This window comes from Uloborus diversus, chromosome 4 (assembly GCF_026930045.1).
Source record: "Uloborus diversus isolate 005 chromosome 4, Udiv.v.3.1, whole genome shotgun sequence".
Lineage (NCBI taxonomy): Eukaryota > Metazoa > Arthropoda > Arachnida > Araneae > Uloboridae > Uloborus > Uloborus diversus.
In genome coordinates this window covers 96,720,914-96,734,921 of record NC_072734.1, presented here as the reverse complement: position 1 = coordinate 96,734,921, position 14,008 = coordinate 96,720,914, and the positions used below count along the sequence as shown (strand labels likewise).

Here is a 14,008-nt window from a genome sequence, read left to right as displayed (position 1 = left end):
TCTAGTGGTCACTCTTTTCTTGTCGAACTATTGCCGTATTGTATCTTGTTACGAAGTGAGAACGCAATGGTTTCGTGGGGTGGACCTTCGCCCAAAGTGAAGCCTTAAGGGTGGGCCCTGGTTAAGAGCAGGTGGTGTCTCTTGCTATCTATGTTGGAAATTGATGTTTCCTGGAATTCTGTGATGAGGAGCGGTATATTGGGGGTGAGGATATTTTTTATGACCATCTAAAACTGCCTGGGAAAGATTACATTAATCCCTTTCCTTCATATGAAAGAGACTCCATCCAAAGAATAGGATGTATACCAGTTCTGGTAACATGCAAAACGCCTGCTAAGAAAGTTTTTTTTTTTCTCTCTCTCTCTCTTTCTCTTCCCTTCGTGGTTACTGTTAAGTTTCCCGCCACTTTCTGTATAATAGACGGAGCCATGTCTTTTTCAATCAATTAGGTAATCCCTCTCTTCGCAATTTCGTCTCAGAAAAATAACGAGTCATTTGTTATACAGTGTGGAATAACATCTGTATTGAACTAACAATGACAAGAACTTTTTCGCGGTAAGTTTAATATTTTTAGTCATGTGTTTGCTAAAATTTTGTTGTTTTCAACATTTTAAACAAAATAATATGAATTTAAAATAACGATTACTTTAAATTAATTTGTTTTCGTTTATTAAATTACAAATCTAGAGTCGTTGAAAATAACTAGATTGGTCTTTGAAACTCCTAAGCAAAGTGTGCTTCATTTTATTTCTTTTCAATCGTATTAATGGACAGCATTCATCTGACGTCACTGCAGGTCAAAACCGGCACTGCGGTGCATTGTGGGAACTGTAGCAAACGAAAATCCGTCACTACAGCGTATAATAACACTTGTATTTATGCGGCTTATAAACACTTCTTTCTATTTAAAAATGAGAGGTATTTTTAAGTTTTTTATAAAGAAACTATGTAACAGAATGATGAACAATTCATTTAATAGGAAATACTCTTTATTATCGTAATTTCATGGGTTTAAGCCTCTTTGGTTCCTCATCAGAAACATGGTGAAAACTCGAATTCTCGTTTTACTTTTCCCTTTTCTCGGAGTTTTTCATGCAGTTAAGAGTCTGTATAAGCCCTAAGCATGTTCATGATGCATATGAAGTTCAGTAATCCTTAAATAAAACGAGTTTTTTTAGCATTACTAACACTGTGCAGTTGGTCAAAATTCCCGCAGACGGAGAGATGATGGCCAAACCGTAAGTAAGTTCCATTATAAATAGTAAAAATAGGTAATATGTTACTCTCCCGTTCCCCATTCTCTAAATCTGTGCATCATTTCTTTTAAAGCATTTTTTACTATTGATCATTTTATATTTAATTCAGTGTTGTATTTGTTGTGGTTATCAAAAATTAATCGTACCGAAAGCCGATGTGACAAAACAACCATGCATCATATTTTCTCTTTCCTCACTCTTTCTGTCTGTCAACTGCTGTCATTGATTTATCGACACAAAAAAGTTTATTATCTTAATTTGAAAAATGAAACTCAAAAAAAAGTTTTCTTCGCCTATTTTTTTCCTGATATTTCTTTGTTCCAATCACTCCTTATGAGGCTTCAAAATGCAGATTTTTATACCTATTTTTCAAAATTTTCTCCAGGGGAGAAACCCCCGGACCCCCTGAATTGGGGATATTCCATACCCCACTTACAGGGAGAAACATTCATCACTATCTTGATATCATTCTCCATTTTAAGCTGAATTCAAAAACGGACAGCAGCCAAAACATTGAAAAAAAAAAAAAAAAAAGAAAGAAAGAAAAAAAATTAAACTAAAAAGATGGCTTCTTTCGTCATCAACAGAAAAGTTTTCCAGATTACAAAACTAGGATTTTTTTTTCTTTTAAAGACATGTGTAGTCTTTGAAAAAACTTGTTCTTTTCTTTTTCTTTATTTATATAAAGAAAATCACTAAAAACTTTCGAGGTTGGGAAAAAGACAGCCAAAATGTTTGGGGTAGGGCCGGAAAGAATATTTTTCCACATAGAAATTCTAGGGCCAGTCCGCCCCTGAAATCAGGTGAACAGCAATTATGCACAAACTCAACAGGAGAGAAGACAATTTACTGCTTCGGAAGCACAACCTGTAGATGGGAGGGTCGATCGGGGAAAATGTTTTTTTTTTTTTTTTGTTGATCGGAAAATCATTTCAGCTACGTGTTAAACGTAGTCGCCATCTTTGGTCATTCACAAGATGGAAGTAGATACGATCCAAAAATGCCTAAGTTTCTAAAAACAAAGCAGAATTGGATGTTTTCTTTAATTGAAAACTGATGAAAACAACAAAAAATGGTCTGCAAATTGTTTTTGTATTATTATTTTAAATAATTTTCTTGAGAAATGAAAAATTTTGTTCTTAAAACTTAATCTTATCCTCACTGCCTCGGACGCAAATGTGATAAAAACTTTTCAATGAATTGTAGTATCATGAAGATTTATTATTTTTTAACTGTCTTCATGCAACAAATTAAAAAAAAAGTTATTTCTTATTTTTGGGCATAGCCGCCATATTTGGTCATTCCCAAGATGGAAGTACACAAGCCTTTTTCAAGTGCCTAAGTTCTCGAAAACGGCATTGGATGTTAATTGCAATGCAAACTATTGAAAAAAACACAAATTGTGCCCTTTTTTCCGGATAATTTGTAATTATTTTCTGGAAAAATGCAAAATTTAATCTTCATAACATTTTTTTTGTTTTAACTGATTTAGACTCTTATGTGCTAAATACTGACTATTTTGCTTTTATTGTAGTTTTTTAAGGATTATTAATTATTTATTACTACTTTATACTACAAATCCAAAAATCTACTTATTATTTTAAATTTTTCACTTTGTCGCCATATTTGATCATTTGCACAATGGAAGTAGACTTAAACTTCCAGAAACAGAATTGGATGTTTATATCAAAGTGAACTATTGAAAATAACATTAAAATGTGCAAAATGTTATGAATTTTTGAAAATTAACTATTACTTTCTGGAAAAGAAAACTTGAAATTTTAAGGAAAGCGTCCTTTAATATGTGAAAATAAAAAAAAGATTATTGGCATTGGCCTATGATCGGCAGATGTTGATTTTTGTTACTATGCATTACATGATATGCCGATCGATGCAACAAGTTAATCATATTTATACTGAAATTTAGCTTTGCATTTTGCTCAATATGTTTTGTGTAACCTACTAATAAGAAAATAAAAAGAAGTATTGTAAACCAAAAGCGGATGCTAAAAGGTTGCTGCAGGACTACAGCAAAACGCTATAATATTACACGTGACATCAAAGAAACGCTAAAATAAGTTGAAAGTACTCTGTTTTCAACAAATAGTAAACAAATTAAAACAATTTTGAACAAAATATTTTTTAAAAACTTATAATTTTGACAGAGAAAACAGAGGAAAAAAAATTCCAAGTTTTTTTCTTTTTAATCTAAGGGGAGAAGTTTCAGTTCTTCTACATTGCTACTTTAAACAATTTTAATTATTTTGAAAATATTACTGTTTAAACTTAAATTTTGAATGAAGCGAGTAACCTGGAATTTTCTAAAAAACAACCTGGAAAACCTGGAAAAGTCAGGGAACTTTTTGTAACCAAAAGTGTATGAACCCTGCTTGGTATACTTCATCCCTTTATGGTTACAAGCAACCCCCTAATTTCTTTTCTTTCAATATCAATTCGTTTTGATTTTATAGCCTTTTGAAATCTGGCGATTTTGCATTTTTTTATTATTTTTGAGACACTCAAACTGACCAGGAAACATCACGATCAAGGAAATTCAAAAAAATTCCAAATTGGTGGCATTCGAAAGAGCATTGGAAAACATGTTTATGGCACTGAAACTACGTGCCCTCGTGACCACGTTATCGAAATATGATGTCTTAAAAATTGCCGAAATTTTTAGTAAAGTCGCCAAATTTAGCGAGTTTTGTTCAGAAATGGAAGGTACGGCGCGAATTCAACATCTGCATCTGACAAGACATTTCACTTCCATATTTGGTCACCACCAAAGCGCGTGAGAAATATCGCATTAATTCTTTACTCGGGGTGACTACCATGGCGCGGGGTTTCGTGGTACAGGCTGCGGCATTGAAAGTTTTAGGGGTTTGTGTTCCGGGATATTAACGTGCAACTGTATAGGGGAAAACGCCACAGCCCGAAATATTTGTTTTATTTTATTGGAAAAACAATGGAATTTTTTGTTATTCTTAACACTGTCTGTTAAAAAACTGATGTTTAAAACATTTATGCTTCTGCGGGTGAAATATTTCCACTGAAAGAGTTTATTCGATGATGAAACTGTTTTGAAAAAAATATGATAACCGTAGAGAAACGGTAAACACACTTTAAAGTCTTTTTTTTTTTTTTTTCTTGAAAAGCCGTAAATCTGAAGTCTTCAACAGTATCTAAATACGAAAAAAAACGACATTTTTAAAGATTTCAAACCATGTTCTCAAATTAAAAAAAAACGATTTCTGTCAGTTATTTCCAGTGTGTTTTTCGTTATATGTATCGTTTTCAAGTTATGTGTAAACCCTCTAACAAGTCAAATAAAAAAAAAACTGTATTAATTTTTATTTTGCTCGTATTTGAATTCCCTTTTAACGTGAAACATAATTGGTAAAAGTGACTTCAGTATTTTTAAAAATGACTAAATAACATGCAATATGATGTGCATTTACGTTATAACGACTTTCAGTTGCAGTGACAGACTTTTTCGAACTACAGGGGTTGTTGTAATGAACGTCGACTATAAAATTTTTGATAAGAATCGGTTATGAAGTAATTTCCGACATCGTTAGTTTTGCTGTGCAATTTTTTGACATTTACTATCCGTTGTTTTCTTTTTTTTAATTATTAGTTTTTTCCATTTTAAATTAAACATTTTCGCTAGCAGTGGTCAGACAATAAAACTTCATGAATGATAATAACTTTTGAAAAAATAAATAAGAGCTGGAATACTACAATCCATGATCATGTTCTTTCAACATCAAAAACTATCCATTTTATTTTCAATATATAAGCTTTAATAAGCATGTTTTTTTTTACTTATTCATATTAATTCTCGTAAATAATTATTAATTACTTACAACACATTTCATTACAAGAATACAAAATTAAATTAGTTAAGTAAAACACACTTGAAATGCACTTAAATTCTGAAATGCATTATTATCACGATTACAAAGTTAAATCCTACGTTCAATTTCGTTATAAAGTTGTAGCTCCTCTGGATAAAGCTCTCTAGTTTCCATTTCACAGGCTTCATAGTTACTTTTTAATTTTACCCGCACAAGTAAAGGGTTAATTCGAAACATCGTTTACGCGCTTTGCAGATGACCAGAAATGGAAATGACAGTCTTGCTAGACGCAGGCGATGAAATCACGTGGTATTTTCCATTTCTTGCCAAGTCTTTAAATTTGGCGAATTTTCGTAAGATTTCGACAGACTTTGACCCCCCATATCTCAAAAACAAAAGGACGAGGGCACACAATATTTGGGTCAAATTTTTTTCTAAAGATACTCTTTCGAATGCGACCATTTTTAACTTTTTTCATGATTACTGAACTTGTGATGTTTCCTGGTGAGAAGATGTTGTTTATTAAAAAAATTGTTTCTTGGTAACTAATGCTATAATCTTTTTGAAAATTTTGGCACACAATGTAAAGACTTTGAAAATTTTGATACAAAATATCTGAATAGTTTTAGTTTACATGAGAAATTTTTAAAAAATTAGGAAAGTGAAAATTTTAAATTTTTTTTGTCAAAAAAAGGTGCTGACATAATTTTGAATTTCAACAAGAGGGTCAGCTTTAAAAATCATAATTTTTTTTAAAAATGATCATGAATATGTGTTCTAACTTATCCAATGAAAAACATTAGGGGACTTTGAAGAATTCTGCCCCCCCCCCCCCCCCATTCTGAAAAAAAAGCAGGAAACATCATACAGACAATCTCTTCCATATTCTTAAAAACAGAATTGTCAGCAATTACGACAAAAATTCAAATATACAGTGTGTTGAACATTGAACTCAAATATAAAAAAAATCGAAGCTTCTTTTTCATTTGAAATAACTTAAAATATGGGGTAGTTCTACCTCAAATCTACCGTATAAAAATGGGATTTTAACACGTACCATCTCAGATTTTGATGAAACTTGGTATACTTCCTTATTTTGTGGTAAAAAAGCAGCCCCTTAGTTTTTTTTCTTTCAATCTCAATGTATTTTGATATTATAGACTTATCAAATTTTTTGATTTTGCATTTTTTTGTCATTTTTAAGACAAACTGAACTGTTGTTTAATAGGAAAAAAATTGTTTCTTTAGCAACTAATAAATTTACCTTTTTAGGAAATTTTCATAAAAAATGCTTAGATTTTGAATATTTTTATTAAAAAATACTATAATAATCTTGGTTTATACTAAGAATTTTTAAAAAATTGGAAAAAAAAAGAAAATATTTTTATTTATTTATTTTTTTTGGTGAAAAAAGCCATTGTCAAATTTTTAACATCAGAGTCAGTTTCAAAAATCATGTTTAACAATGAAAAATGATCATGAGTATGTGTCCTAACTTCCCCTATGAAAAAAGTTATGGGCCTTTTTGGGATTCTGCCCCCCCCCCCCCCCCCCTTCAGAAAAAACGAAAGCATCATAGAGATAAGCTCTTCTACGTCTTTGAAAACAGAGTTCCCAACAATTAATTTAAAAAAAATTAAATATAAAGTGTGTTTAATATTAAAGTCAGATATATAAATTTAATATTCAAGCTTTTTTTTTAAAATTTGAAATAATTAAAAATTGTTTAAAATATAGACATTCTGAAAATAAGATATCATGAAATTTAAAAGCTACAGGCAACAATATCTGCATACAGATTACTGCATTTTAGTTAAGACAAAGGAAAACAAAAATTAAGTCTTAACACCAATTCATAATCATGCAGTTTCAAGCACTTTCAGGATCCCCCCCCTCCCACCGCCACCCTTATGTTTGAGAAAAATTGCTATAGTGGAACTGTTTTTCATTTTAGTGTTACTGATGTACAGCAACAAATTCATCCTTTTCATTTCTTGAAATTACAGTTAACACCCCTTAGAAGTTAATAGCCTGATTGCTTAGTAATAATACGTTCTAAATAAAGTAAATTACCTTCCCCCCTCCCTTCATAGCAAATGAGGAAATAAATTGCATCTCTCATATTCAATGGATTTTTATATATTTTTTAATGTGAATAAGAAACCAAATTAGTATTTGCAAGGGAAAAAAAAAAACAATATTTGTCCGGATCCCCCCCCTCCCCCAACATAACTTGCATCTTTTCCTCAACTGCTTTTGGGGGTGTACACTAGTGCAATGCAATTAAGTGCAATAAATAGAATAGAGAAAAGAAATTGGTATAAAAATGTGCTAATTCAAACTACAGCGGAAGCTCCATAACTCGACAAACCAAGGAAACATGAAAAAATTTCGACTTAAGTGGATGTCAACTTACTGGGGTTCCAAAATTTTAATTCCTAAAGAGTTTCTGTGAGTATCACTTACTTACTGATGCTTAATATTCACATTATGAAAACTAATTTTGGTAAAGAAATTTTCTATTCTTTTCGTTTTCTTTCTTTGAAAAGTATATAGTAAAATCAATAATATATTTGAATATATTGTGAAGAATAAATACATAATTGTTGAAAAGAGATAAAAGTTCTTGTTAGTCATGTCTGTTAAAGATAAAAAGTCCCTGCTCACACTTGTTTAGAATACAGGTATAATGATGCCTTCTTTCTCTACAGTTTGGTATATTTTATGCTATCCTTTTAGAATTGCACTAATAGCACAGAGTGGTTGCTTACTCCCCTGGATAAAAGATAGAATTCTCTAAAAGAGATTTCCTAAAACTCTGAGAAAATGTTAATATGAAAAAATGTTGGTAGCAAAAATTGAACTAGAATAGCAATTGGGTGCAGACTGATAGGGGGTTCTCGCAAATGTGTGTCAAGTTAGATAGATTTTCAGCCATTGACTTTGCACTGGGCCAATCCTAAGAAAAATAAATGTCCAGTTACAGGGGTTATCAGTGTGTCCAGTTACTGAAGTTTCACTGTATTTGAACAGGAATATTTAGAGTAGAATGTTTATAAATCATTTGTATAAAATAAAAAGTGACTTTAAACAACATACCGCTCTTCAGGGGCGAATACAGAAAAATCTTTTGGAGAAGGCACGGGAAATTGAACTTTTCTGGGGTAATCTGTTTGATGAGCGGAAAACAAATCCATGTTTCAGTTTGATATTAGATTAATGAAACAAGTTAAAAGCTCTGCGAACTAGAAGTGTCTAGCTTCGAATTTGTCTTTTAGTTCGTTCTTTGCCCAGTTGGTTAGAGAAATCATTACTGGACAGATATCAAATTTTTACTTGTATTTGGCCTAGATCTGATTACACACAACACAACAATTAGAATGACATACGTTTTTTCTGATCTTCTTAGTAGGAAAACAGACGTAATTTAGAAGGAATTTAAGAACTATGAGCTAGTATTTATAGGATTTGTAATACTTTGTATTAATTGCTTAGTTATAAATTAGAATTAGATGATTTTTTTTTTTAATTTCTATGTTGTCTTAATGCATACTAAACAATAATTTTTAGTATGCATAAATTGTTGTAGGAAAATTTCAAATTTCGCGATAACCTGTTTTTATTGTTTATTATTAATTTATTTAATTAACTACTTTCAATTCAAAAAAATCTTGAGTATTAAAATGTTTAAATTTGGGTTCAAACACCAATGTATGTCATTATTCAAATTTTCTTTGATGCTATTAGTAATTAGCTAAGATTGTAAGATTGAGATCGATTTTTTTCTTTTATCAAAATAAGGGGGGCAAGGGGGCAGAATCCCTCAAAGTCCCCTAAAGATTTTCATTTTATATGTTAGCACACATGTTACTGATCATTTAAAAAAATATATAAATTATTTTAATTTAGACCCTCATGCCAAAAAATTAAAATTTTGAAAATCATTTTTTTATTGAAAATTTTTTAAATTTTTAGTTTGTTAATTTTTTTTAATTGCTGAATATAAATTTAGATTTTTGATATATTTTTTTCTAAAATGCTTGAAGTCTTAATGTATAATGTGAAAATTTTCAAAAACTTTTTATCTTTAGTTGTTGAGAAATAATTTTTTTTGCAAACAGCTGCTGTTCATTCTCATAGAACTGTAAATGACAACTAACGCAAAATCTCAAAACTTTGAAGGGCCAAAAAGTAAAAACTATTTTTAATAGAGAAGAAATACTTTAGGAGGTTACTTAGGACTATGAAAAATAGAAGTATACAAAGTTTCATTGGAACCTGAGATGGTGGGTGTTGGGGTGTGGTTGAACTAACATGGAATGACATTATTTTAGTATCCATTGAATTGTTTAAAAAGTTTTTTAAATTTTTTTAATATGAGTTTTAAGAAAAATGATTCTTGTAAAAACTAATTTTTGAAACTTTATTTATTTTAGGACTCATAAAAATTTCAGCTGGTCTGAATTTGGAATTACTTGCACCAAGGAAGAAAATAACTGCTCTTCTTATTGGAAATCATTCTGCAGGGAAAAGTTCTTTCATCAATTGGTAAGTATTTAAAAAAATAATTGAAAAATCAAATTTTTAAGAAAAGACAGATACAGAAAAATACCCTAAAAACATTTGTGCATTTTATTCGTTCATTGTATTATTTTCTCAAGTCATGAAATAAGAACATAATCTGAATTAATGTTTAAAGCATTCAGTTTTTCGATGACATGCATGCCATTATCCCATTTTGAAGAAATTCTGGAAACAGAGTTAAGTACCATTGCTTCGGTCACTCATCTGGTCTGTGCTAATTCTACATTAGCTACCAGTTTGTTTGGCCCTCTTGGCTTCCATAAGAGGTTTTCCATCTCCAGCTCAGTCACTTTCCTATGCCGGGCTGATGAGTGCTAATAAGCACGAAACTGCAGTCCTCCACTGGAAATGATTGAACTGGCGGTGTATTTCATGTATTTCTGCTTTAGCCCTGGCTAAGGGGCGGTAATTTGCTGAATAATTCTTGTTTAGTCATTTGACACGTTGAAATTGAAACTATCTAAAAAAACATTGTGTAGAACCGCAGTTCTCAACTTGAAGGGGGGGGGGGGTGCATAAGGGCATTACAGGGAAGCATAAAGGCATTAAAATGTTACTCAATTTTGTGGTCACGTGCAGGGGGTTGGCTTTCTGCCAGCAGGCGGGCAAAAACGAAAGAAAACAGGGAGTTACTGATTATCATTTGCTACCTAATATTCTTCATCCTAAGTGCTTGGGATGAGATAATCATTTGCTCAAAAGATAGTGACAGAGTTTTACTTGTCAATATTAACGTAGATTTTGTACGTAATATGAAACGCAAAACAAAGTAGCTTCATTTCCTGAAGTCAAGTTAGATGTACCAGTTTAAAGAAAATATGCAATACATGAAAGTCTTGTTAATCTTGCTTGTTTCTGAATTATAATTCCTGTTAGTTCTGCTGGACTAGATAAAATCTTCTCTATTTTAAATGGTGATAATATTGTAAATCAATTGCGCTTTGGTTAGCATTTAATTAGAGATGGAAAACGCTTAATGTGCATAGGATATGACAGGAGTCTATTAAACTCCAATTCTGGTGCAGAATTTGGGTGTCTGTGAGATTTCAGGTTAATAAACTTAAAATTTTATCATGTATGGTACTATTGTGTGCAAACTGGCCCACCTTTCAACATGCTTTTATGTTTTAGGTATATTGAAGAGCATATATTGAAAACTGGAGTAGCCATTGAAACTCAGGGATTTACATTCATTACAAGTGGAAGAAAAAGAGAAACTTTGACTGTGAGTTTTTTTTTTTTTTTGCATGCTCTTGAAAGGCTCTTTTTTGTTCTTTGTCTTAGGTACAATCTTTCTTTTCATGTTTCGGAATTACAGTAAAACTTGTTAAAAGAGCCAAAAGATCTTTTCATCTTATGAGAAGGGTTGTATCTTACCCATATTTCATAGATTTTCGAGTAATAATGCACTTGAAGCTGATGCACATTGTTAATAACATGATTTAGCTATTTTTTATTTAACCCATTGCTAACATTTAATTAATCTAGAAAATTTGGATTCAAAATTTAAAAAAAAAAAAGATTTTTGTTTATTAAAATATGATGTAGACACATTACCACATCCTTGGATGTCTAGTAAATCATCAATGTCTTTTAATGATTCAAAAGAATGGATATGTGTAAACTACGCTTGTTAGGAGTAATACTTCTTAAAAGCAGACTTTTGGATTATTTCCTAAACCTATAAAAATGTTAAGAGAATTAAAGGTAATTATGTTTAAAGCATTTGTATGAACTGCACATCCATATTATTTTGATCTTTATTTCTGCCATTAATGCTATAAATATGTAATTAATAGTTTGATGTGATAAGTTACTTCAATCTAAGGTAGTCATTTGTTCAAAACCGTGAACAAACTTACTGATTTCTTTTATATTTGATTTCTATTACGCATGTCATTTAAAGAAATGTGATGTTTTTGTTAGTGTCAGAGATCTCTCTGAAATAGCAAAACAACAAAGATTAAATAGAACATGTGAAAGAAAACAAAAACACGATATACTCGTGACTTAAAAGTGAGGAGGAAAACATTTTAAATACTTATAACTTGGCTTGTTGTGAACCACTGCAGTAATGGGAATGAGAACAAAAAGAGTTATTAATGTTGAAACTGAAATGCTCTTCTTCAAATATCTCAAACTCATTTCTGCAGATACTATCGTTTACCTGCCCAAAAGCAGAATAAGCTGCCTAATACTGTTTCAATCAAGACTTAAGTGTTCTTTTGCCTTAATACTAGGATATTCCCTATTAAGCTCTTTAGCTTGACGCTGCCCATCCAAGTTATGCCAGTCATGATATTCTTTTTGCCTAAAACGATCAAAAACTAATCTACAGATTGCACATACAGGTAATTTTGTATCTTATTTTATTACTGGAGCCCATTTAAATTTTACGATTACTCTTATGTCCAATTAGCCCTTGGCCTACTTTTTTGGATTTTAATCTACGCTGCAGACTGCTGAAGAAAATTTTGCTGTCAGTGTCTGGGCTTTAATATGTTCAGTGATAGTACTTTGAAATTTAAGCTATTGTTATACGCTTAAAACTTTTTATGTTATTTTTATTGTATGTTTTTCTCTATTCTGTTTTTCTATTTTTTTGTTTTTTAGCTTAATATTTTCTTTAAAAATACAACAACGCTTTCATTTTTCTTTTCAGGGAAATGCAACTTTACATTTGTACCCCCATTTCAAACCACTTTGTGAAATTAAAGGTAATTATGTTTAAAGCATTTATGTGAACTGCACATCTATATCATTTTTTATTTTTATTTCTGCCATTAATGCTATAAATATGTAATTAATAGTTTCAGATGCGATAAGTTACTTCAATCTAATGCAGTCATTTGTTCAAAACCATCATTTGGTTTTCTCTTACTGATTTCTTTTATATTTGATTTCTATTACGCATGTTATTTTCAAATTTACACACAATATGCAATGACATAATTCATATAACATTGATTTGTATAAATTGCCTATGTAACTGTGTTTAATACTACTATGTTTTTTGTACAACATGTATGTGGGATTTATTTTCCTCTAAAGTTCTATATTTAGGTGGTACTTTCCAATTTGATTTGTAATGTAAAATGAATGCTGTGTAACATTTCCTTTCAGATTAGGAATTTTCCTTGCAGCGTTTGGATGCCTATTCTGGTTTTTGAGTCATGGGAAATTTTCTGCTCAGCATTTGGATACCAATCTTGATTTTGGAGTCATGCAGGTGGAGCAGTCCATCATCGGGCTGCTAGCTGAATTTAAATGCCAGCTGCCCAGTGAAGGGCTGTTCTTTCTGCTGTCTTTCTTCTCAAGGACAGTTATTTTAGTGCTTTGTATGGTGCTTTTCAAGTATTTCTCAAAATGTACAAGACAAATCTCCATCTCTTATTATCTTAGAACTGGCGGATAAAAAATTCATGATGCACACATATAGCTCATTATTGTTGTCATTTCATTTTTAAATTTAAAACATTTTCATTTTTAAGTTAATTTACTTTTATAAGTATATGAATTATAAAGATTGAAAAATTATGAAATAATGACATGAGCATGCTGTCTTTTATTAAGTAACTCAAATACCCATTTAAATACAGCCATCTTGTTATAAATTGTGTATTGTTTTCTGCTTTTCATGCTGTATACTCGTACCAAATTGTCGATTGTAATCCTATTGTAATTGCAAAGAAAATTGATGTAATCTTGGTTCAACGAATGTAATTGCCAATATATTACATCGTATTTATTTCTGTGATGTTTTGCTTTTAATTTCAGGCCTTATTGATTATATTAGCACAGAGATATCAACATCAAAGCAAAAGAAATTCAGTTTGGTGACATTCATTGATACACCTGGTCTAGTTGATGGTGAGATGAATTATCCTTTTGATGTTGATAAAGCCATCAAATTTTTAGGTAAAAATAGCTTTTGTATTTTAGTATTTTAAACCATTTTTGGTTTCACAAGAGCTTTATAAATGTTGTAATCAATAAAGAATTACAAGCATCTTTAGATGGAAAACATGTTCTGTTGTAAAATGTGATACTTTTCCCCCCTTCAAATTTTTTTGTTACACCATCTATGCAATGAAATGTACAATTGAAACATTGAATTAGGAATAATATGAATCCTATTAAATAACATTCTACTTAAAGTTTACAAGGAATTTAGTGCAATCAACAAGATACAAAGCTGGGGGGGGGGGGGGTATCTAGGCATTTTTATCCAATCTTTTTAACTTAGCGCCAAAGAAATAAATAGCTGCATATTTTGATACAAGTTTGTATTGTCTTACTAAAGATCTTCCG

The 14,008-nt window shown here is 30.9% G+C and overlaps 1 protein-coding gene across 1 annotated transcript in view; it reads left to right on the top strand.

Annotated features, from left to right (window-relative positions):
* Positions 1-14,008, top strand: part of LOC129221254 (uncharacterized) — a 103,960-nt gene that overhangs the window by 70,641 nt on the left and 19,311 nt on the right. Inside the window, exons 3-6 of the mRNA XM_054855709.1 lie at positions 9,550-9,661; positions 10,829-10,922; positions 12,360-12,414; positions 13,475-13,615. Coding sequence (XP_054711684.1) covers positions 9,550-9,661; positions 10,829-10,922; positions 12,360-12,414; positions 13,475-13,615 — 402 coding nt within the window. The remainder of the gene's footprint in view (positions 1-9,549; positions 9,662-10,828; positions 10,923-12,359; positions 12,415-13,474; positions 13,616-14,008) is intronic.